Source organism: Topomyia yanbarensis, chromosome 2 (assembly GCF_030247195.1).
Source record: "Topomyia yanbarensis strain Yona2022 chromosome 2, ASM3024719v1, whole genome shotgun sequence".
In the NCBI taxonomy this organism is placed as follows: Eukaryota; Metazoa; Arthropoda; class Insecta; order Diptera; family Culicidae; genus Topomyia; species Topomyia yanbarensis.
Genome location: NC_080671.1, coordinates 134,413,591 through 134,439,062, shown reverse-complemented (window position 1 = coordinate 134,439,062; position 25,472 = coordinate 134,413,591). Strand labels below are relative to the sequence as shown.

The following is a 25,472-nucleotide window of genomic DNA, read 5'->3' as shown; positions in this document are numbered from 1 at the left end:
GGTAGATATGGTGCACATACAATTCAACTAGTTGTAAAAGACAGTATGAGTTCTCCAATAACCGCACATTTATCGAAAATTCGAGAAATTATCAAGTTAATGAAGCGACTGGAGTACCGGATAATATTCAAAGAAGCTGGAGTACGAATGCCATGCTTGGATGTTAGCACTAGATGGGGGTCGACATATTTGATGCTGCATTCATTGAAACATGACGAACCATTTTTTAGGAAATTGGGAACCAATAATTCCAAACTTCGTCTACAAGACATACGGTGGGATTTCGTAACGCGATTCTTAGAAGCATTCAAACCTTTGCACGAAGCAACGATAGAACTGCAAAAAGTAAGACTCGTTTTGGGAGACATGTTTAAAATAATCCGCGAATGTAAATTTAAATTAACGAAAATTTCGAAGTCCAATTCACTTGTCCCTACTATACTAAACCAACTCGAGAGTCGAGAGCAAACTTTGTTTGGAAAGGTTTCTTTCAAAGTTGCACTTTACTTGGATCCTCGCTGGAATTTTCACAGCACACCATACATATTACCTGCTGACAAGACTATGGCAATTGTATGTTTCTAAATTTTTAAACTCTTATGCTCCTCGATTATAAGAATTCTTATTGGGGATCATCCATAAATGACGTAGCATTTTTTGAGAGATTTTTAACACCCCCCTCCCCCATCGTAGCATTTCGTCACAAACCTCTAAATACCCCCTGGTAATTACGTAGCTTGACGGTAACTCTCCCCCTCCCTTGTCCCCGTAAAATATTTAAAAAAATAAAAAACGGTGTTAGTTATTCCTCTTTAAAAAAGCTACGTAGCATGACATGACCCCCTCCCCCCTGTCGTCACACATCATCACAAAATACAAAACTCCCCCCTCCCCCATTTTATGCTACGTCATTTATGAATGGTCCCTTGTAGGAACATATTTTGAAAACTTTTAAAATATTGAAGTCAGTGAAGTCGCAGTTTGCAGAAGAACCGATTGTCGAGGAGGAGATGCAGCCTGATGAAGACGAATTTAAAAAAAAATGATCGAAACTGAGTGCAAAGTTGCATCTGGATTGGGTAAACACGAAGTTGACGTAAAATCTAAGCTGATGAACTTCGGTGCTAGAACGACAAGAGAACATTCGAAGCTTGATGTTCTAAATTGGTGGCATGGGCAGCAATACGAAGAACCGGATCTTTATGATTTAGCATGCACAGTTCTAAGTGCACCGTATACACAGGTATCGGTTGAGAGATGTTTCTCAACATTAAAAATTGTGCTTGACGATCATAGATGTAGATTGGGTTCTGAAAAATTAGACAACCTTCTATTACTTCGCTGCAATCGGGACTTGATATCAAAAGCAGTATCTATGGTAGATTATGCTAAGAGGGAGTAGCATTGATATGTTTTATAGTATGATACCTATCTCTTATTTTAATTGTTGAAACATTATTCCATCGTTAAACCTACATACATAAGTTTGTTCATTATTCAACAATAAATACACTTCAAAATATACTGTGGCAGTTATATTATATTTTTATTATTCACTGTAATAGCCGAGTACGCCAGCCATCGAATGCTAACCTGCGAGGTCTGTCGAAAAAGAAGGTTTCGCCACGATCTGTACCAAGGTTCTGTTTTGCTTTTACGCATGATACAATGAAAATTGAAAATCTAAATTGAGCCTAAAATCGAACTTTCAAACTGTATAAACAGCTAATGCTGCAATTATAATCTAGTAACCTGTTTTCACTCCTTGGCGGTTTTCACTCCTCAGGATCCAATAAAACCCACGAGGGATGAAATCATGGATTTTAATGATTCGTCAAACTTTGGTTTTTTCAAAGCATGCTGATTGGAGTGATTTTTGAAACACTGATTTGAATTGATAAGGTCCCAATACTTTGGATAGTTCACTGAAATTTTAAATTTAATACATTATGCAATTGATTGATGATAATTTAAGATATGGGTTTGAATTTGATTGATCCAAATACTTTGGCCAATTCACTTAAGTTTTAACGCAATGTGCAAATGGAATATTTAATTTAGATTATATGTAATGAACCAACAACCATAGGATACTGCATCGATCTGGATCTAATTGAATTGACAGCAAAAATAATTCAATCTGCCAATCGTCGGGGTATCCCTTTGCTTCTATCCACCACCTGAAGCATGCGCCGTGTTGCTATTAGATTCTAGGGACCTTGCGAATCCAAGGTCTCCAAGCTACAAATCTCTAAGCATAAAAAATTGTAGTCTGGAGTCCACCGCCAAGCCCACGGAATTATGGTAAAAATAAATTTCGGATTATAACATAAAGGATGCTGCGATTCAAACTTTAAACTCGTTTTTCTCGAAATCTATAAAATGTCACTTAGTCCGGTCTGACTTAACACCGACCACTTGATAAACACTAAAGTTAGACATTAATGTGTTTCATAATTTCATGTCGTATATGATAAACTACAAGCTCTATCGAAATTTGCTTGAGTAAAAAATACTCTACCACTCTCACTCTACCTAATTGGGTGAAAATACGTACTCTACCAAATAACAGTTCTAAATTATTTTCAATTGCATGACACAGCATTTACTGAATGAAGTTCTGATTTAGACATCTGCTATCCGGCCTTCTATCACCTACTTACACTATGAAACAATTTCGGGGGAGCAGTTACTTCAGATTTGGCAGTGACTCGCCAAAATACAATCGATCACTTTTATTATTTAATAGATAAACACGTTGACTGTTTCTTCCGCTGATACTATGCCACTACTACTATTTGAAAGGCCTGCTTATAATGGGTGTCTGTTTGGAGTAGGTAAAGTTGCGGGAAACAATAACTGATCAGTGTTTATAACGGCGTCAACCGGTTAAAACATAAACTGTGAAGCAGTAAGTGCTGCGTGAAGTGCCAGTGTCTAAAGTTCGTAAGGTAAGCTTTAACAAAATTATGAAGTGAAATACATAGTAGCATTGGAACTATTGTAAATGATACAATAGCAGAGATCCATGGGCATGATTCTTAACGCGACAATGATAATGAATTCAACAGGAATATGATAATAGTTATCATGCGCGGTTTAAATGGAACCACCCGTATGAACCATAACGTAGCTGGTACAACGATTGCCTCGTACACAGCTCGCCTACAATAAAAAATAAATGAAAAATACTACAATAAACGAAGTTTCTGTAACCAAATATGCATTAGATAGTTACTAAGAAACCTTAAAACGTTTACCCTTTTTGGACGCAAGTTAGTATTGGGTTACCTAGATGGTCAACTGTGATTGCTAAAAGCAAAAAAAAAACTACCAATATTTTTCAAATTTTTCAAACGATAGTACGCGTGCATTACTTAGAACTGTTATAAAATTCAAAAAAAAAAGTCAATGCCGATAAAAATATGTTACCCCCTTTTGGACGTCAGTAATTCATTTGATAATAACATTAAATCCAACTTTATTATAGTAGGTCTTATGAACCCTCTATAACAAAGGGAAATAATATGTAGTATTTTTTCGATTTTGTATTTACTTTCTCGTATATCTGGGAATAAGAGAACATTAAAATAATTTATCAAATTAGGTTCGAAACAGTCACATTCCCCTAGTGGAATAGGATAAGAATTGTTTACTTTTAGTTCGCCATAGAAAGGATGACTGATATTCAAGCGAAATTAGAAAGTGAAACTGCCTATGATATAGGGTGGATGTACCAATAGTTGCATGCTTAAGGAAAACTTTTGATAAAAAATAGAATAATAATAGACCTATGGGCAATGTTAATACATTAAACGAAAGCTTTCAGTCCCTACTTCATAGGAAAAATATAAAGATGGCTTAATAACCAATTTATGTATTCAAAACCGCTTGTACCACTATAGGAACACATGTACCAATAGTGGTGCTAATCGCTAATTTCGGTTCCTATTGTTGCAAATCCCATTGCTTTCTTATGGGACTTGCAACTATAGGTACACTACATCAACTATAGGTGCAAGGGAGCTCAAAATTCTAAGAAAATCATTTTTTTCAATAGTTATTTGAGCAAATTTCAAGGATAACAGTTTTATTGTCGCATAATTTTAGTGCGATGAATCGATAAAAAAATATTTGTTGATGGTTGGTACCTTAGTTAGGCGTATAACCCACTACTGCAACTATTGGTACACCTCAACTATAGGAGCACCCACCCTAGCGATACATAGAACAGCGAAGATTTAGTGTGCGTGACCCGTGATGTTTATGTTGTCAAATGCTTCCCTTTGATTATATTGACATTGTGGTTGTTACGCTGTGATGTGTATATATTGTACAACCCAAGAAACGCAAGTCATCTTATGTTTGAACTACAGAATAGAGTTTGGTTTAAAGTCAATGCAAAACTGTCTGATCATCATTACAATGTATGTATGTCGGGAAATGATCGCGAGAACAACGTCGAATACAACCGAATCCATGAGATTGCTGTTTAGTGCGAACTAATATATTTCGAGTAAGCAATCGAGTAGGTACAGCGAGTCACAGTGAAAACCGTCCACCTGTTTTTTGCGGTGTCATCTAAAACTTCTAAATAAATGAAAGCTTTTACGTCTTCAAGTTTGTTAATTATTCGCGCGTAATCAGAAAATTACTTTCACTTATAATTTTTTATAGGGGAGAACAAGGTTATAACACAGAAGAGTTAAAACAATACAGTTAAGGGGGTCCTCTACAAATGTGGTTTCAAATAATTGATTTCTGTTTTGCATTTTTTTACTGTAAAACAAGTTACAAATACACTCCTCCTAGTTTAGTTTTCCGGAACTTTGAAACATGGCTGCGCGCTGTCTCCGCATGTTTCGTACAAGTTGTGTTTTTGCAATTGGTTGGCAAGATATCTCAGAGAATTCATCAATCGACTTGGAACAACTTGGTAAATGTTCGAAAAATGAACCGCTGTCGTCTGACACGATATTTTTCCACTTTTGCATTTTTACAAAACATTTTATTCCAACCAAAAACACAAAAACATTTTTTTTTGTCTTAAACTCGGCCAATTTGCCAAATTTTCGAATTTTGGAAGATCCGTGTGCCAGACTATAGCCAAGAGTATACAAAAATAAATCCTTTTTGAGTTTTCTGTTCCTGAATTTCATGGCGGGAATCCTGCCAACTGTTTGACCTTGCATTTTGAGAGGGAGCTTTCAAGGTCAAATAGAAGTCAAACCACATCTAACAAAATTCAAAGAAGTGTATATTAAGAGTTCAATAATAAACTATCTGAACCTAAAAAGTCTAACCCCATTCGCATTAATAGTTCTAATGCAATCCATCCTTAAGTGTTTGAAACATTATTATTGCCAGTACTACTGGCACACTAATTTTTTGGGGTTGTGCCAATAAATGTACCGTGTACAGTTGTACACACAATACTCCGAGCAGTTGAGATATTTTGGATTGTCGGTGTAGACGAGAATTAACGTAGCAGCATACAAAAATTCAGAGATGTTGAAATTAACCTTCTTAGCCTTGTATTACTCCAGAGCAACTTTCGAGTAATAGCACGAGACTAAATTTGGTCAGAAAAGCGTAGGGCTCTCGTGAGACCTCAAAAGTGGTAGTAGACGCCTTTGGTTGCATTCTTTCTAGTAACCCTACCTATTAACCGTTCCCGTTGACACGAACGAAATACTCCGCTTTCCGCACGAATTGCCTGCTAAATCATATACTTTTGCCAATCTTGGGCATCTTCTGCATTGAATTTATGACGAGTAGTGAGGAAGACCAGTCCAGAAAGCTACCAGGAATCTGCTTCAAACAACTAATGCGGTGTCGTTAACCCTCCAGCACTCGCGCGAATGGCTCCCCGAATGAGCAGCCGCTGGTGCTGTAGGAAGATTTCGCTAGAATTTTGGAAAGTGTTGCACAAAATACAACGGCGCGAGTGCCGGAGGGTTAACAGCCGAGTGAAGAACTTCCTAGCACGCGGTTTTTCCACTGTATTCTGTCGTTCATCTCGATTCGGAATCTGTTGTACTTTGTAGGTATGCAGTCCTTCATGTTTTTTTGCATCTTGCACAAGCGTTTTGCTGAAATGCAGTTTTTCCCCACGTCTCTCGCTGAACTATTACGATTCCTTTTGAAACCTTCGACTAGCCTGTAATCCTCCACACTGCATGAAAGTCCGTTTTGGTCACCTTTTCTAGCCAAACATGTCAAATGGTCCTAAGTGCAAATGACAGTTTCTCTTTGTTTACTTTCTCTTTCGCTAATAACTCGGCCGTTTATTGCTTAATTCTTAGTATAATATGCTAGTCGAAATCAGAGTTTTTCGATATATCCACAAACAATATTGAAAAGTATTATGATGATGCCATAATAATCGAAATAGAAAGTAAACAAAGAGAGGCGCTCATTTGCAGTTAGGACCATTTGACATGTTTGTCGAGTTTTTCCTCCAATCGACAGTCAAACGTTTGTTGTATCGTTTCAAAAAACGTAGGTTGAACTAAAGAGACTAGAATAACAAAGAGACGCCATCTTAATTCAGTGAAAACAATTCAACTAGCAACCAAGTTACGGGTCACAAGCAACACTGCATATGTGCAAACCTCACAAAACTTGTTTGTTGTTATTCCGTTTGTTTCTTCTAGCCAATATGAAAATCTGATGCGACTTCTTGTCTGCTGAGTTTCTCGACCAGCCAAAACATAGTTATATCCGCAGGAATGGTATTTTGTAGCAGCAAAACCATATTAGGCCAAGATAAAATGCGATTTTTTCGAAGTCTTGTACATATATTCCTGTCTTGTCAGTTTGCTAAAAACAAAAGAGCTTTGTTTTGTTTTGCTGATTCAGACCAATAACGGAACGACTTTCACTTGCTCTTTAGCGTTTCTAAACACGATGGTATTGCAATAAATTTGGTTTTGAATATATCACTTTTATCTTTAAAATATTTAATAGTTTTAATGAATTGGAACAATACTTACTTAAAAACAATACCACATAATGCTAAACGTTTACGATTGACAACTCTCTTGTTCGTTTGGAATGACATTGACAGCCGCATTGGAATTTCAAACGAAACATGGCGTCTCATTGTTATTCTAGTCTCATATGTAACTATGTTTTAATTGCCGCAGGGTTCTACTGTATCGATTTTGTTGGTTATTTTCGGCAAATTTGAGACTAAGAGAAACGAAAGCAATGAAATTGAAAGACGGATAGGTATTCTAGAGCGAATCAGTTATAAACTTAGAACGGAAAACTAGCACTAGGCAAGCTCATATGGACATTATCGAAAGGAAATGTGAAGAATTCTTTGCCGACGCCGGCGGTAAAACATGATGATGAGTTATGTTCTACCATAGACCATGCGGTAGACTTGGGTGCAACGCTCAACTCCTACTTAGCAGAAGGCAAAGAATTCTTCACATTTCCTTTTGATCATATACATATGAGCCTGCCTAGTCCTAGTTTTCCGTTCTAAGTTTATAACTGATTCGCTCTAGAATACCTATCCGTCTTTCAATTTCATTGTTTTCGTTTCTCTTAGTCTCAAATTTGCCGAAAATAACCAACACAATCGATACAGTATTCTAGTCTCTTTAGGTTGAACCATACCCAGCATCTTGCTTATGGCAACAGTGAGAGATCGAGTTTTTCTAGGTACGTGAGTAAAATTTATTTACGCCGCTGATGTTCTTTCGACTCCATTTTCTCAACGGTTGCACAATTATATTTTTACCATTTTTTTTGTTAACCATTTTTGTTAACGACCTATTGAGTCAATTTGTCAACAGTTGTTATGGCATTTAATTAGCAAGGGACTGGAAGGTGAAGTATATTTTTCAATATTTAGAGCCATAGTACTCAAGGGAGAGCAAGGAGTTGAAGGGAGAAAGTTTAGAAAAGCGTGGAAGGATCATATATGCAAGCTTGGAGCTCACCGGCGACTTAACTTTTTGTCTGCTACCGTAGGAGTCAGGGTCTTTTGGCATTAGAAATATTGACAAACGACTCGGTGACGAAGCTTTTTGTAGAACATCTCTGGGAAAACATGATTTGATATGTTACCTGCTATTCCAAAACTACTTAACCGATTTCTTTCAATCTTAGCATACACATTCTATGTAAAAAATACCTAACCCCTACGATGAGTTTTTGAGATAATTTTTTAATTAAGGGGGTTTTCACTCATTTTAAATAAAAATTACTATTTTTCACGAAAAATTCCGCCTTTTTATGAGTAAACACCCCCTTAAATGAAAAATTCTAGCATACTCCTGGAAAGGTCATATCTTTTTCTTTCTAGAAAACTCACAAAATTGAAAATTGATTGAGAAATGACCGAGAAGAATTATTTTAGTGCCGAAAGTCCCAAAAAATAGTTTTTTTTTTTGCTATAAATCAAGATTTTGTGGGTATACAACATTTTTCAAACATTATTTTGAATTTCATTTAATGAGATCTAGAACTTATACTAAGTTACTGCAAAAGTTCAAAATCACTGTAGAACCGTGTAATTATTCAGATCTTGGAAACTAAGGATCAGAATCAAAAACAAATTGAAATTATTGCTTGTGGCACTAAAAACTGAATTCGAATCGCACTGCGCACATTGTTCTAATAAACTCTTCTCATAGACATAGTTCGACTGTTCTGTCCATGAGAGTACCATCTCTATCAGTTGAAATACATGTGTTTTGACAACCTCAATTCATGAAGGTGATTAGTATGTAGAAGACTCGGCCCATAGAAAAATGTTCAAAATTTCAGCGGGTTCCATACCTTTCTTTTTCAAGAATGGTAAAAAACAACTTGCTTATACAGAAAATAAACTACTTTGAGCTCAAAGATATATTCAACTGGTGGACAATTATCCCTGCAACTCACTGTCTTTGATGGAGTTAGTATTTCATGTGTGTTCATGAAAAACGAAAACAACCGTGATAGGCAAAAATCAATGAGCAAAACTGGAGAATCATCTCTCGCTCAGAGGCCAAGAGACACACGAAGATCACCCTCCATTACCATTACCTTTACTGCCGTAATACGCATAATTGTCCCATGTATACGGAGAATTCCATAGGGCATGGAACATATATGCATATCATGCCAGTATATTAAACGACCTTCGGAACGAAAGCTTACCAGCAGAGGCAGCAGATTACTCCAGATTACGGTGCCTCGCGATTACATAATCTGGTTAAAATTTTGACAATGACTCTCAAAAATACTACCAATTTGTTTTATTATTTACTTATAGATAAACACGCCAAGAACATTTGCCGGTAAGGTCACAACTACTAGTTAAAAAGCCGGTATTTTTATGGGTGTATGTTTTGTGTAGGCAAATATCAGCGAGACGTTCAGTTGTAGAGAGCCAAGACTGGTCAGTGTTATTAACAGCGTCTACCCGTTAAAACGCAATATTGTGAAGCTGCAAGTAACATCAGTTTGAAAAAAGAATTGAAAGGTAATTATCAAACTATGAAGTAGAATATAGGCAATGAAATTGTATCATTCTGGTACTGAATAATGGTCTTCACTCTTGAACTGCAGTAGTAATGGAGTACACCAATATCATAAGTAATTATTAATAATACAGTTTATAACTTAGAGAATAACAAGTTACCTTATTTTAAGATTACACAATAGTATAGTTAACATTACAAGGTTCGCAGAACTAGTTTAGCAATATTGGTATAAACCTATGAAAGTGAGAATAGGTGCCAAAGGACAGTCAGAATTTGCACTATTTTTCGTTTGATTGTTTCCTTATCTCTGCCATTCTTCACCAACATTCTGGTTCAAACCGATCGAGTAGACGTTTCATGTATATTCAGGAATAACAAACACATGATATACATAAATCAATTGGCCGGACTGGAGATGCATACTATCGCAGAGTCAAGGCAAAACGAAAATCATTCTTAATTGGAGTCTACTCGTCCCACGCTTATCAACAACGGATTGACGTGGCCACTGGTAAGACAGTGTTCTGATCACCTGACAATAATTTAACTATTGCGTGTAAGGTTAAAGGTTGTTGTTAACCGTACAACAGGGTATCTTTGTGTAGTGCACAGATTTTGAATCAAAGTGCATCTTCGTTACACCTACTTAAAACTGGAGTACTTATGTAAAACTTGTTATATCTTTTTTACACTCCGTCGGTTCAGCACAGTTTGAAAATACTATCAATTCGATGTGGCATATTGTTTATCTTACACAAGTATGTTCGTTTTTATAAATAGTTAACCTTTTGTTTTGTTTCAGCAATGGGATTCACGGGTCGTGTTTTCTTCGTCGTGCTATTGCTAATGGTGGCTGTAGGTTATAAGCAATATCAAAACCTAACGGTACTAGCACCCCCACCGACAGTGAAGGAATTGGATCAATACTGGGGTCCTGGTGATGGTAAACTATACAAAGAAGACCCTAGCATCAAACCGTTCAAGATCGCGTACACCACCGGAGTAATCGAAAAACTTCGTACTAAATTGAATGATACACCAAACTTAGTCCCACCGCTGGAAGGAGTTGCTTTCGAGTATGGTTTTAATAGCAATCACCTGAAAGAGATTGTTACGTACTGGAAGACAGAATATCTGGACAAATGGAACACACGGGAGAAGTATTTAAACCAGTTTCCCCATTTCAAAACGCAAATTCAAGGTCTAGATATACACTTCATTCACGTGAAACCGAAGGTACCGGCGGGCACCAAAGTTTTGCCACTGCTGCTGTTACACGGATGGCCTGGATCCGTACGTGAATTCTATGAAATCATACCAAAATTGACTAGTAAAACAGACGACAAGGACTTTGTGTTTGAAGTTGTTGTTCCTAGTCTACCTGGCTATGGGTGGTCCCAAGCTGCGGCCAAGCAAGGGATGAGCACATCGAGAATGGCACTAATAATGAAGAGGCTTATGGATCGTGTAGGTCATCAGAAGTTCTATGTTCAGGGTGGTGATTGGGGATCGTTAATTGGAAGCCAAATAGCTGCTTTCTTCCCGGATAACGTGATTGGTAAAGTTATCTAATACCTTATTATGCTATTTCTTAATATTATTTTCATATATTTTTACAGGTGTACACTTAAATATGTGTGCTGTGCACACTCCTTTAGCAATTTTAAAAACCATCATCGCCAGTTTCAGGCCATCTTTATTCGTTGAAGAAAAATATGTCGATTTATATTTTCCCGCTTTGCCAAAACTGAAGGAACTTGTTATCGAAAGTGGTTACATGCACTTGCAGGCCACCAAACCGGACACCGTTGGAACCGCTCTCGTCGGCAATCCGGTGGGTCTGGCAGCGTACATACTGGAAAAATTCTCGACCTGGACCAATCCAGCTTACAGAGAGCTTGCCGATGGTGGCCTCCTAAAGTACTTCACTCTAGACAGTCTACTGGATAATATTATGATCTATTATCTCACTGATACGATCACCACATCGCAACGCCTCTACTACGAAACCTTTACCATACGCGAGATGGCGGCCGGTTACGATCGCGTACCAAGGAAGGTACCCTCCGCTTGTGCAAAATTCAAGTACGAATTAGCGCAAACCGTCGATTGGGCGTTGCGAGATAGTTTTGTAAATTTGGTGCAAAGTAATCATTTCGACGATGGTGGCCACTTTGCGGCAATGCAACTGCCGGCAGTGCTGTACAAAGATGTAGTGGAGTTTGTGAAGAAAACGGTGTGAAAGCGCAATTTTGTATTCTGTTTTTTAAAATAAAATGTAAATTGTTTAAAACTGATTCAATTATTAAATTGTTCGATTGCGTGGCCAAATCTGTTAACAAGTAGGCACGACACCACGAAACTTGGCACATGTCTTTGATGTGAAAGGTGTATTTTTCTGAGGACTAGAGGTTATTTTGACCTATGTATTTGATTATATGTTTGTCAAGAGAGCTCGTAATCACTTAGCTCCATTCAAATCATGGCTGAGAAGAAGCTGTGAAGCAGTGATTTTCAATCAGAGGTAAATCGATCCCTTCGAAAACAATTCTGCACAATGGCAGAGAATTTTTTTTCGGACTCTTAGTAACAGAATCGACAAATGTTATCATGACTTTTGTCATTTTTTTGGCTCTCGTTGTATCTGAATGTATGATTTTTTTTAGCGCATATAGGGTTCCAAAACTATTTTTTCCTTGAAAATGGTGGTGAAATTGAATTTTTTTTTTCAACAACCCCGAAAAACTTTTTTTCATAAAGATAGATGCTTCTGTCGCAATTTTTGAAGCTGCTCAATTTCTATCTTCCAATGCTCAAAACAATTCTCCTAAAATATTTACAATAGTCTCATTACGTGGAAAATGTATCCAAAAACAGTCTAAATTTGTAGATTTTACCAGTTTTCAATAATATTGCAAAATAACGAAGATATCTCAAAAATTAATTTTTCATCGTCAACGCAAACTGGGCCTGCCAGAACTGCTCCACCGGAATCCAATCAGATTAATTGTAGTACCTTTAGTTCTTGAGCTAATATTTGTAACTGTTAGAGCTCAAAAAGAGCAATAGTAATACTGGTAATAGTGACATTTATTAGCCTTACTTGATTTTGTGAGACAATTTGGCCTAAACCAAAAGTTATATTTTTTTTATTTTGACTGATGTAGTCACACTTTCTTTTTAACTTTTTAACGATATCCAATTAGCCAGAGATTACTATGTAGGGAAAGTTATGAAAAGTTAGAGCCATAGTACTCAAGTGAGATGTGAAATATACATATCGGAAAACTAGAAGTTGTCGGTTATCGTGGTAAAGAGGAACAAGTCTGTCTTTGCCGTGAGACATGTTAGTAGACTTAAGCGATTCGAAGTAACGCTGCGTAAACACTACTCCTGCCAGCAGAAGACAAAAGATTAGTCCGCCAGATTTTAAGGCTGTTTCTAATGACCCTGCTACTTCTAGTTTTCCGATCTGTATTTTTCACATCCTTGCTATCACTTGGGTACTTTGGCTCTAAATTTCTAAACTTTCCCTACTTAGTAATCTCTAGCTAATTGAATGTCGTTAAATAGTCAAAAGTTATAGCTGTTTGAAAACGTTGTTGTTTAGAAAGAAAATGGGCATAAAGGGGTTAATAGCTGGACTCTTGCTCAAGTTAAAAGTTCTAGTTCTGGCACAGATAGATTTATCTAGAAATGGTTCTGGTCCAACAAACATGAAATATGAACAACGCCTGCCTAATTCGTCGACCACTTCGTTACCAACGATTCCTTGATGGCCTGGTACCCAGAATATCATTACTTTATTCCGAGTTACCAGTTGTTGTAAAGATGTGATGCGCTCCCAAACAAGTTTGGACTCACATTTCAATGACTTTATTGCCAACAGTGCTGCTTGTTTGACTGAGAAGATTCCGATTTTTGCATGTTTGTAGTTTCGTATCCTGCAGACCATCAAGCAGATGTAAATTGCATATACCTCTATCTGGAAAACTGTAGGCCACTTTCTCATTGATATCGCTTCTTCAATTCTTGGTCTGTAGACTTTCGAACCAGTTAACTCATCCGTATAGAATGATATTGTATCTTGAGGTAGTGTGGGACCCCCTACATCTCATATCTGATGACCCACTATGTGTACGTGTACCTCATATGAGATGTCGAGGTTCGGTTTTGCCTCCATTTTATCTTGAACTGTGGTCAAGACAGGATTTAGTTTCAGTTCCTTTATTATACTCAGGTGATCATTTAATTCCCCATCAAAGAGTAGTTTACCCTTAATCACTCTTACCTTCCCCATAACATGTTTGAGAAAAGAAGATAGATGAAGCATGGCTCCATAGCTGTAGTGAATGTTGATTTCATAGTGTCTGTGATAGAGGCAGGCTAGCCTCTGAATTTTAGTTCGTTTTGTTTGGGCGTTCTTTTGTTTAACTTTGGGCTACAATGGAGGAATAAGTTAATCGTGGTCAAGCGATGGGTGTGTAGGACCAATAAAGCCAAACTCGGTTTGTGATCCCAAAGGTTTACTGCAAGCCCACAGTGCTGTAGTCACTTAATTGATGCTTATGTCAGGTGCGAGTTCTAATTCCGTTTTTTTGTCTAGGATAGCACTTAGGTGTTTCGCTTCTGCTACGTAGTTTATTGTAGTTCCACTGAGAGTTGGGATAACCAACTCCAGTTTCTTTCTATTGGAGAACGGTGCAATGACCGTTTTTACAAGGTTCACGCCGAGTCTCTCTTTAGAACACAAGGTCATGGAGAAATTCAGGGCTTATTGAACTCGATCGCTTAGTAGAGATTTATGTTTCCGTCTCACAATTACGACAATGGCATCTGCATATCCAACAATCTCGAAACCCATATCCTGTTATTGTTGCTTTCGGGTCTCCCAACGTGACTGTGATCTCTCGACACTTGAGTATTGCAAGAATCCATGTTTCCATTCTCCTTTTTACCACAGGGCCTTGTGAATTGACATGTGGGTCGTAGGACGTCACGGAATATATACGGCGGCCTTCTCCGTTTATAAGTCACCCTTTGTCCCACCACGTTTTCGGATGCTCGCGCCTGGTACTGGCTTAATCTGAGCTTGATTCGCGTTGTCGAGATGTTTGAACTATTGGTATCCTAGTCGCACGCACCGAGTACTCGGGTTAGTCATCAAGTTGACGCATCGATGCACGGAACCGAATAAAATGAAAAATAAGAGGCGTTAATTTTATTACTGAGTGTTAATTCGATTCTAATTCAAAGTGAGAACAAAGGGTAAAAATAGCCTTTCCAACAAAGATAAAAAAGATTAAGAGACCAAGCAGAAACGTAAATATTGGTCGAGATTATTGTTGGTATGCAAGGGTAATGTTTAGGAAATAAGCTGCGTTATCACCAGGGCTTTATGTTTGGGAGATAGAGGGCGTAGTTATGCGAGGATGAACGCGAAGGGCTGCCAAAGATCATCCGGCATTTCCGCATCTCCAAGGCTCATCGCAAAGCCCAGGTATCTCCAGAGAGAACCAAGCCCTCAACCCACTTCGTACATTATATCGATTTTCATTTATTTATTATTAGGTGGGTAATAAAGAGATAAGTACAATGCAAGTATTAAAGAAAAATCAGTCGTAGCCATAGCTTCTATGTGATATAATCACTGTTTTAACACTGCTTTGGTGGTAAAGCCCCCGGACCACGTCAAGGTACAGTATCGTATCGAGGGGATCGGACAAGATCGGATGGGTTTGAATGTTTTTTTTTTATAAATAGCTGGAAGCTTGTGTTGTAATACTACTTCACCAACTTTGCCGGATCTCGCCGTATAATGTAACTTGCGCCGAAAACAAAGCTATGTTCACAACTCCCCACCGTCTCATACTGACAAAGATCACCTCGAAATTACTAGTATATATTCGAAAGGATATAGAAAATAAACTTTGTTCCAAAAACCAGTAATTGTATAATTTTAGTATACAGGCATAACAGCAATAGCAGCGGTATATAATTTTGACCAAGATTCGACCTAAGGTACTAGAAAACTTTTAACACATTTTTCAGTATACATAAATCAAAAACCGATGGTTTCAGCTAGACTATTATGGAGAGTTGAAGCGGTTGAGGCGAAAACGTAAAATCGACCGAGTAATTCACAGAAGAGAAAACAAAGAGAGTCTCTCATTTGCAGATCGAACCGAATGAAAAAAAAATCCTCTTTTAGCATATTAGTCACTGTCGAAATAATGCTGAACCCGGGATATTTCAATTTAGCTGATTTTAAATTTGAACAGAAGATAAATCGCGAGAACTTTTCTTAAAGGAGCAGTTATAATTGCATGGCAATGCTTTATTCCGTGATTTAGCTGAACCAGCATGATTAGTGTACTTGTTTATCTTATCATATATGTATGTATTAATTATTATCAGCCAGTTTAGTCCGTTCAGCACGCAGGACGATAGTGTATGTACCTATATTTTAATTTTCACTTTCTGTCGAAGACCAGCAACACCTCATCAGTCGTCACTTTGTCGGTGAAAGAGGAAGTTTCACGATGGGTTTTGCGGGACGGTTTGTTTTTGTGATCACCACCCTCATGGCTGCCGTACTGTTCAAGCAGTATCGAGACCTTACTGAACAATTACCCGCCCCACAAATTAAATACCAAGAATACTGGGGACCGGGGGACGCAGACAACTACACGAAAAATATCGATATTTTGCCATTTGAACTGAATTATGGTGAGAAAGTGATCGATATACTGAAGAACAAATTGAACGACGTTCCGAATCTGGCGGAGCCCCTTGAAGGGGTTGCCTTCCAATATGGATTCAACAGCAGGCGGCTTCGTGAAGTTATAGAGTACTGGCGGACAGAATATCTGAGTCGGTGGGACGAGCGACAGAATTACTTGAATCAATATCCGCAGTTTAAGACCCAGATTCAAGGATTGGAGATACATTTCCTTCACGTGAAGCCAAAGAACGTAAGAAATCCGAAACGAATCCTACCCATTATAATGCTACATGGATGGCCTGGATCGGTGCGTGAATTCTACGAAATAATTCCGCAGTTGACCACAAGAAGTGACGAGAAGGAGTACGTATTTGAAGTGATTGTGCCAAGTCTGCCTGGCTATGGTTTTAGCCAAGGAGCCGCCAAACAAGGGCTCAGTCCAGCAAAAATTGCCGTTATCCTACGAAACCTGATGATACGACTAGGTTTCAAGAAGTACTACGTGCACGGTGGTGATTGGGGAGCTATTGTGGGTAATCTCATGGCAACTTTCTTCCAGAATGAAGTGTTGGGTAGGTTTCAATGGTTATCTTTTCGCGATAACTTATCGCTTATTATTATTGTTTCGTTTAGGTGTTCATTTGACCATGTGTACGAATTCAGCGCCCATTGCAACAGTGAAAAATATCGTTGGCAGTCTGGTACCAAGTTTCGTGGTCGATGAGAAATATACCAGTTTTTATTACCCTCTAACTGATAAATTAAAAAAGCTGCTGACCGAAACCGGATACATGCACATTCAAGCTACCAAACCAGATACAATTGGTGCAGCGCTAACTGGGAATCCCGTGGGGCTGGCTGCGTATATTCTTGAGAAATTCTCTACATGGACAAACCCGGCATACCGAGACCTACCCGATGGGGGTCTCGTAAAATATTTTAGCTTGGACGCGCTGTTAGATAATGTCATGATATACTACTTAACTGATTCAATTACCACATCCCAGCGGCTATACTCAGAAGCATTTAATAGTGTTGAACTATCCAAAGACTACGACCGAATTCCAACACGTGTTCCAGCTGCATGTGCCAAATTTCGGCACGATTTGATGCACCAGACCGATTGGGCTTTGCGAGATCACTTCCGTAATATGATTCAAAGCAACCACTTTGACGATGGAGGTCATTTTGCAGCACTACAGCTACCAGAGGTGCTTTATAAAGACATTGTTCAATTTGTTAATCGATTGTACCGCCGCGAAGATCAGTATTAATTTTAAAAGTTCCGAACAATTTTTTTATTATAGATGTTTTAACCTGAGGGTCATTCGCCTCGTAAGACAGCCAAACTAGTCAACCCTCAGAAAACTGTACAATAATTTTTGGAACAAAATATGTTTTTCGAAACCAATGACAATCTAGTCTTTTAATCCTGTACCTAAATTTTAACTAAATTGCAATGTTTAAGAGAATATATGAATTATGCTTGCGATGAACGTTATAAGGTTATTTTAAATCTCAGAACTTACCGGACACGTCAGCAAACATCATTGCGGTCATGAAACGGTGTGGCCGATAGTCTTCCGCATTCCATAGTACCTCGTCCGGAATCATTGAACTGATGATCTTGTTCTTGATGTCGTCCGAGCGACCTGCCTCTCCGAGGAAGTCCTTGTAAATGTTTGTTTTCAAGTTTAGATCTCCCCCGGCAGTGCCCAGAAACTCATACAGAAAGCTGGATCGTTCAGGCAAATACTTTTGAAGTTTCTTTTTCTGAAATATTTCCGTTTTTTATATGGAGAAATTTTGGTTAACAGAATATAGAACGTTACCCCCTTGATTCGATTTTTGCAACGAGATATAAATAATTCCTTGTTGATAGCCTGTCGTAGCCGGGCAGATCCTTTGTCAGCAGCCGAAATCGGCACTAAAAATGATTTGTTAAAAAAGATATCTAAAAATCCATCTAAAATCTTACATATTTCCATCATTCTGTCACCCAAGTTTTATTCGTTTTTCAAATTAAACGGAAACTCGTGGGTTGCTTTTCCACCCAGAATAAAATTCCTCCACTTGTTTTGTCAATTCGATCACCGCGCCGTCACAGCAATGCTGCGAGCTTTTTAAAGCTTTAAGGACCGCATAAAACAAAGCTTTTACACTCTCAAAAAATGAATCACTTTAAATTTACGTGACTATTTTCTTAAATACAAACCTTTTGCCGTTCAACATATGCCCGCTTGGAAGAAAAACCCCGCTCGGACGTGCCTGGCAGGATTCCCCCCAGATAGCCGGCAGCGAAATAAAAACTCTGGCAGAATTTCTGGGGGTCTGGCTGGCAGAGCGCTGCCCAGCCGGCCGGCTCAAATGCAACAACCGTTTCTGGCAGACTTTTTCGCCTTACGGTTATTAACGGTTTTTTCTGCCGGATTTCTGCCAGGCACGCACCGGCAGGACCGGTTTTGCACCGCTTCAGGTTTTGCTTGTATTTTTTTTAATTTTTTTTTAATTTTATGTAAATTTATAATAAAAACATGCCTGGAGACATGAAATCCATATTACTTACCTTGTTTAAAACCAAAATCTTTGTTTCTTCCTATTTTTTTAACTGCCAAAACTATCCTTCTTGGAAAAATATTAATATGGCGAAAATGAAACAACGATGAACAAAACAGAACCGGTGAGGCGAATCTGCCTGCCATAACTGGAAGGAGTATAGCTGAATTCTGGCAGCGCCATTTTGATAATTTTGACAGCTGCCGGAATCCTGACGGATTTTTGCTGGCTGCCCGTTTTTCTTCCAAGCGGGACGGGCAGCCAGTAAAAATCCGTCAGGATTCCGGCAGCTGTCAAAATTATCAAAATGGCGCTGCCAGAATTCAGCTATACTCCTTCCAGTTATGGCAGGCAGATTCGCCTCACCGGTTCTGTTTTGTTCATCGTTGTTTCATTTTCGCCATATTAATATTTTTCCAAGAAGGATAGTTTTGGCAGTTAAAAAAATAGGAAGAAACAAAGATTTTGGTTTTAAACAAGGTAAGTAATATGGATTTCATGTCTCCAGGCATGTTTTTATTATAAATTTACATAAAATTAAAAAAAAATTAAAAAAAATACAAGCAAAACCTGAAGCGGTGCAAAACCGGTCCTGCCGGTGCGTGCCTGGCAGAAATCCGGCAGAAAAAACCGTTAATAACCGTAAGGCGAAAAAGTCTGCCAGAAACGGTTGTTGCATTTGAGCCGGCCGGCTGGGCAGCGCTCTGCCAGCCAGACCCCCAGAAATTCTGCCAGAGTTTTTATTTCGCTGCCGGCTATCTGGGGGGAATCCTGCCAGGCACGTCCGAGCGGGTGAGTCCACAGTTTCCCAGTTAAACTCATTCCGGAACCGGTTCGGATTTCTTAATGGAGTCATTATGGATTCCAAATCAAATGCAACAACCGATTCCGACTCAGAATCGGTTGTTGCATTTGATTTGAAATCCATACTGACTCCATTCAGGATTTCGAATCAAATTCTGAATGGTTTGACCGGGTTATAGAGACCCAGTCATCAAATTGGCAGCGACTGCTCTGCTAGATTTCTGTAAGTCTTGGTTTGGCAGCCCTGCCAGATTTCTGCGCGCATCCTGTCGGGTTAGTTGAGCTAGGGCGAACTCGGTTTCGCTTGCGTTTTCTGGCAGATTTTGACAGGAACCGAGCAAAACCCTGGCATAACTCGGAAATAAATCGTGCAAAGATCCTGGCATTTCCTACCTGGTAGAATTTAGCACGAATCGAGCAAAACGTCTGACAAAGGTGTGGCAGGAAGCATACAGAAAGCATCGGTTAGTATAACCGCTTCTGTCAGAAACGGTTGTTGCATTTGAGCGAATTCTCTGCCAGAATTCTCGCGCAAATACTGGCAGAAACGCTGCCAGCATCAATTTCGCTTTGCTCAACTTTTGCTAACTTTCTGCTTGCCACGATGACTGGGGAACTGGCGCAAAGAGCAGGGATCCCAGGTGATATTTTGAAAAATCTGTGCGCGGCCCATTTAAAAATCTGTGTCTGTGCAACGGAAAACGTATAAATTTGGCTAAAATCCAGATGACCTTTTTTTTGGTTTTTGCGCGAGTCAAAAATTGAGCGCAAGGTAAAAATTGAGAAATCTGTGCTAGTCTGTGCATTCTAGAAGAAAGCTGTGGAAATCTGTGCGTTAAAACAGAAAACTGTGGAAATCTGTGCAGTTTTTGCAATCTGTGCAGCATATTGAAAACCTGTGAAACACAGATAAATCTGTGCACCTGGCATCCCTGGCAAAGAGTGAAGTAAAAAAAAAGTCTACTTATCGAGTACAGACACTTTATACACAGACTAGCGAAGTGTCAAAAATTGCAGCCAAACGGGCTGTCAAATAATGGAGCCAAACGAGCTTGAGGGTTTTGAGAGGGGAAGTACAAGAGGAAGCCCATGAAAACTAAGACAAGACAACTAATAAGGGATTTCTGAAGCCAGCGTGGAGCCCAAATGACGTCTTCGAATTTGACTAATGCGATACTGTTTTCGTTACCACAGGACCCATTTCGCAGTGTTGGCATCATGATCAATGCAAGTTATCTAATAATATAATTTGAATTCGTCAATTCTGTATCGTAAATATTTAATATATTAAATAATGCTGAATATTTGAATAAAGACTTGATATATTAATCATTTGTTTACCATTCATATATTAGTTTCCTTCCGATCAAATGCCTGTCAATAGAATTCATATGAATCAAAATCTTTTCGATTTCTTTTTGAAGAACATTTGTATTTATATGTGAATTTGTGACGTTAGCCTATTAGCGTATTTGCAATATTCAAATTTACTATTCTCGTGTATGATTAGAATGTCACTGACCTATGTATAAAAAGAAAACAAAATATATAGATGTGGAGTCATTATCCAGTGATTCCGCGTTTTTATTATCGTTCTTGCTTGAGGCAGAAACTAACTCAGTTTCGGACCTAACTGCTGTCAAACCGTTTGTTTGAAACCAGTTTCGAACCTAGGTTATGCATCATTGAACTGAAAACCGAGTTGGGTTTCAACCTGAAATATATTTCGGTTTCGCTCACACCACCGCTGTTTTGCAAGAACCCAACTCAGTTCCATTATAAACGTTTGTTTGAAGCAACTATCCTGGGTTAGTGCCTAAGTTCTCAATCGAAAATGACATGGAATCGGCGAAAATCCAGCACAATTTTAAAAAATTTTGAGGAAAAACTAAAAGACTTACGAACTTCTGCTTTTGAACTCCTTAAATAAAAAGTGCGTAGTCTGCAGACTGTTCTGTAACGAGTCGTTCACATGGTAATATGGCGGAAGGGTGAGTCGAATAGATTTATGAATGTTAGTTTTGTTCGTGCGGTCTGATATGATATACTGGCCAGATTTGCTAGAAATATGTAGTGTTCAAACATTATATTGGCAGTGCAGCCAATTTTTTTTCATATTTAGATATGTTGCTATAATACACTATGTCCGTTTCATTAACAAACATTTCGCCATATCAATATGGCGAAATGTTTGTTAATGAAACGGACATAGTGTATTATACCAACACATCTAAATATGAAAAAAAAATTGGCTGCGCTGCCAATATCGCTAGCCGCATACAGTCAACTGTCATCAATTATTCAGCAAGGCACAAAAAAACAAGAAAACCAAAAATAAGAAGCCAGTTGTCTCGTCTTGTCATAGCATGACAAGCTCATGGGAGCTTCTGTGATCCCAGTTTACATTCATGGTTGCTAGTTTTACTGTTTTTCTCTCCGCAAGTCTGTTATATAAAGTGTCTGTACTATCCGGCACAATCGTAATCCATCTCTGATACCTCTGCAGCAAAGCTGGATTCTAATTTTGCTCGATAGGTAGACTTTTATGACTTCACTCTTTGCGTACCTTTATACTAAGGCCTTTGATGATTCCCAAAGAGAATAGGGATCTTTAGGGGTGTGCGGGTTAAGGCATATTCTGGTGCAGATTAGTACCGTGAGTTAATGTCTCAGTCCTTTTTCAATTTTTGTGCCCGAAACTATTGAAAAAAACATTTATTAGTTTGTTTCCTTTTATGACAATAACACATCCAAACCCATGCGACTTGCACGACTCTTTAGGTTGCCTTATCAGATCTACCATAGTTTGCAGATGAAAATTGGGATGGCAGACTGCTAGCGGATTGACAATGTACCAGATCATGCTGTGTGGGGTGCTGTCCCGATTAACAATGAGGCGAACGAGATATTTGCAGAGACGTCATTTAGTGGGACAACTGTCAGTTTGTTGGTTGAATTTAATTTGGTTTTTTTAAATTTAAAAATCAGAAAAGAATAATTAAGGTTTAAGAATTATATGAGTGCACTCGTAAGGACACCCGCTATCAATACATATGAAAAACTGGCACTATTTTTCCAAATTAAAGATGCCTATAGAGAAAGAGACGACCCAGTTGAACTCATTCCGGAACCGGTCGGACTGCTGATTGGAGTCAGTATATACTTTTCTACGGCTCATGTACGTACACATCACATGGCACAAATACTACATCACTAGCTGGTGGAAAATAAACAAAGACGGCAACAGCAAATGGGATTGTTTTCAACCAGGAAGCTGCAGAAGTGTTCGTGAGACCGGGCGACATGAACTCAATGGTTTCCAACTCAAATGCAACAATCGATCCCGGTCAAACCATTCGGAATTTGATTCGGAATCCTGAATGGAGTCAGTATGGATTCCAACTCAAATGCAACAACCGATTCTGAAACCTATTGAGTCGGAATCGGTTGTTGCATTTGAGCTGGAATCTGAGGGGCAAGCACTACATCTTCAATACGACGCAATACCATAATTCTTACATACTTAGTTACTTTATGTGCTATTAAGTACCATAAAGCACATTAAGTACCGCAAAGATTCCAAAAAGTACGTGTCAAATTCATTGTACTTGAATTACTGAAACGATTTTAAGTACAGCACCTTCGTACTTTAAATACGCAAAGTATTTTAATTACCATCAACATGTACTTTAAATACTTTAAGTACGTACATATCGATATTAATTACATTAAGTACCTTACTAAGTACAACAACAGAATTTTTAAATACTTTCATTATTTGCTTTTATTATATTCAAAATACGCTGGTATTTTCAATACGACGCGCTAAACCAGCTGGTGCTTGCCCCTCGTTGGAATCCATACTGACTCCCCACTAAGACGTCCAATTGTTGCAAAACCGTTCAACACGGGTCCAACGATGGACGTTTGTTGAACGGCTATTTGGACATTGTCCAAATTGGTCCAACGAACGTCCTTCATTGGACGATTTTGAAACCAGCCTTTCTTAGAGGGTCCATTCAGAAATCTGAAACGGTTCCGGAATGAGTTTAACTTGGTACCCGGTCAAACCATTCGGAATTTGATTCGGAATCCTGAATGGAACCAATATGGATTCCAGCCGAGGGCGTGACACTCTTTTATAAAAATATATCACCTGGTTATATATTTTTTATATCGATCTATATTTATTTATAATTATCTATAAAAGTTATAAACGTATTCGAATTGTTGAACGTTCGAAAAATAAATTCGAACAACCGTTACCATAGTACTCAGCTTAGTTACGCGTGCGATTGTAAACAATGAAAAAATTGTATTGCATCAATAAGTGGTAAGTAGCCAAATATTTATTCATAGTTCTTGCTGGTTTAGTTTGTATCTGCCGGGTACTAACTAGAGCCAGCAAGAATTACGACTTATCCTGGTATAGTGAAAGCGGAGCCAGATAGAAAAACGCGGCTTTGGAAAATCCCAATCTTGTTTCTAATCAATTATTTACACCATCTCTTAACATCGGTAGTGATTCAGCCCTCCCAACCGCAACAACAGCAGCAAACAACCATTATTCCAGCGCCTTTAGTCAACATTTCACAGCTGTAGGAGAAATTCAAGATGTTCCATCATCCGACCGGTCGGTAGCAATAACGTTAAAACAACGATTCTGCCACAAGGTTTGACGCTACAGCTACTTTACATATACAATACAGTTCGGGAGCACCGCAAGCAGGAGGCATCACTATTGAATTGACAGTAATTCAGTTCACTACGGCGTTGTGGCTGTAGCACCGGGGTGAGATATTTGTTAACATAAAAACAGCCCAATGACTTTTTGATATTTTTAGTTGTTCTCTGAGACATACCAACACACCGATTTCCTTCGATCGTTTTTGAAGCATGCACGATGAAAATTCAAACGGTCGCAGATCAAACGCATTCACCCTAGTAAATGGACATACTGAGGGATGTCAACAACCTGCGGGTAATGGGGATCATCACAATGGCCGATATAGCGATCTTTCGTCCCTCAAAGTTTTCAACAAGCTAATTTCACGAGAAAAAGTATTCTTCCTACCGGAAGAAAGAGAACACGGAAACAATAATTGTAACACTTATGTGCCAGTGGCAGCAGTTCCGGTAACACAGAGTTCCACACCAAAATCGGTTGTTTCCCGTTAGTATCTCGTCCATGCTTCTAGTACCGTGACTAATAGATTTTATTTTAGATCCAATCATGACGGATGTTCCCAGAGCGCAAAATTACCTGGATCAGGGATAGATATCAATAGAGGAAAAACTCAATGAAGTTTCACAAAAGAAACCATCTTTTGTGCCGTCCGGCCACTTTGGTAAGAAATCTTGTGTTTTCTTTTTCTTGATTCTTACGGCATTTTTTTTCTTCATTCTTGTGAGACAACATTGAAAATCGCCTAGATTCAGTGGGAAGAGATTCGTCTTATTCGATAGTTTCTCGGCTCGATGAAAAAAATAAATGGAAACAAATGATGCGCGATATTCTTCAGAAGATGTAATTCTACAAATTGATCCTCGTCAACCAAAGGACCTCGATTGCGATTCATCGAGCGGGAAAGTACCTGTTCGTCTCGGCAGTTTACCAAATCGAAAGCAGTTATTGCCACTGCGCGGACGGTAGAAAAGTTTTGCGTGCATTAAGGCAATCCTTCCTCTCATGATGTTCCTAAAACTAAATTTTTGCGCAACTATCCTGGGCATTACATTATGCTGTGTCATAATAAACGGGTGTAACGATTAAACAATGAATAAATAAAACTTTTTTCGACTCTTTCAAACACTATTTATTCTTAATCATATGATCCCTAATATGATCCATATCAACACAGAACTGGAGTTTATGTTGGTTTCCCCAAGTCAGGCAAAACATG

The 25,472-nt window shown here is 38.5% G+C and overlaps 3 protein-coding genes and 1 long non-coding RNA gene across 12 annotated transcripts in view; 3 read left to right on the top strand and 1 right to left on the bottom strand.

Annotated features, from left to right (window-relative positions):
- The window catches only part of LOC131681413 (adenylate cyclase type 10-like), a 75,253-nt gene that overhangs the window by 34,854 nt on the left and 14,927 nt on the right, over positions 1 to 25,472 (bottom strand). For 4 of the 5 annotated variants that reach the window (XM_058962183.1, XM_058962185.1, XM_058962184.1 and 1 more), the window contains exons 1-3: positions 18,188 to 18,297; positions 18,042 to 18,136; positions 17,739 to 17,982 (exon numbers count right to left, since the gene is read on the bottom strand). The exons of the other annotated variant lie outside the window; for it this stretch is intronic. In XM_058962183.1, the coding sequence (XP_058818166.1) occupies positions 17,739 to 17,982; positions 18,042 to 18,136; positions 18,188 to 18,200 (352 nt within the window). In that variant the 5' untranslated portion in view covers positions 18,201 to 18,297. Of the gene's footprint in view, positions 1 to 17,738; positions 17,983 to 18,041; positions 18,137 to 18,187; positions 18,298 to 25,472 lie in introns of those variants that run through there. 5 annotated transcript variants of the gene reach the window in all.
- Positions 2,813 to 11,782, top strand: LOC131681414 (juvenile hormone epoxide hydrolase 1-like). Of its 4 annotated transcripts, none has more exons than XM_058962189.1 (4): positions 2,849 to 2,951; positions 9,275 to 9,597; positions 10,288 to 11,043; positions 11,105 to 11,782. In XM_058962189.1, the coding sequence occupies exons 2-4, from the start codon at positions 9,576 to 9,578 to the stop codon at positions 11,725 to 11,727; spliced, it is 1,401 nt and encodes a 466-aa protein (XP_058818172.1). In that variant the 5' UTR covers positions 2,849 to 2,951; positions 9,275 to 9,575; the 3' UTR covers positions 11,728 to 11,782. The 4 variants fall into 4 exon arrangements, with proteins under 4 accessions (XP_058818174.1, XP_058818172.1, XP_058818173.1 ...); XM_058962190.1 differs by having other exon boundaries at positions 2,850 to 2,951; positions 9,275 to 9,484; XM_058962191.1 differs by lacking the exon at positions 9,275 to 9,597 and having other exon boundaries at positions 2,813 to 2,951.
- Positions 15,979 to 17,626, top strand: LOC131681415 (juvenile hormone epoxide hydrolase 1-like). Its single transcript, XM_058962193.1, has 2 exons — positions 15,979 to 16,781; positions 16,843 to 17,626. Exons 1-2 carry the CDS (start codon positions 16,028 to 16,030, stop codon positions 17,481 to 17,483), a joined length of 1,395 nt encoding a protein of 464 aa, XP_058818176.1. The 5' UTR covers positions 15,979 to 16,027; the 3' UTR covers positions 17,484 to 17,626.
- On the top strand, positions 23,848 to 25,447 carry LOC131681417 (uncharacterized). 2 transcript variants are annotated; one of them, XR_009303919.1, is made up of 4 exons: positions 23,848 to 23,902; positions 24,092 to 24,361; positions 24,414 to 24,742; positions 24,795 to 25,447. It is a non-coding gene; the product is annotated as an uncharacterized LOC131681417 (long non-coding RNA). The 2 variants fall into 2 exon arrangements; XR_009303918.1 differs by lacking the exon at positions 23,848 to 23,902 and having other exon boundaries at positions 23,962 to 24,361.

Bases quoted from the DNA above. Each gene is read 5' to 3' on its own strand.
- LOC131681414 (XM_058962189.1), top strand. From the start codon at position 9,576: ATGGAGTACACCAATATCATAA. The intron at 9,598-10,287 runs GTAATTATTAAT...GTTTTGTTTCAG, and splicing joins GGAGTACACCAATATCATAA to CAATGGGATTCACGGGTCGT. The intron at 11,044-11,104 runs GTAAAGTTATCT...ATATTTTTACAG, and splicing joins CTTCCCGGATAACGTGATTG to GTGTACACTTAAATATGTGT.
- LOC131681415 (XM_058962193.1), top strand. From the start codon at position 16,028: ATGGGTTTTGCGGGACGGTTTGTTTTTGTGATCACCACCCTCATGGCT. The intron at 16,782-16,842 runs GTAGGTTTCAAT...TGTTTCGTTTAG, and splicing joins CTTCCAGAATGAAGTGTTGG to GTGTTCATTTGACCATGTGT.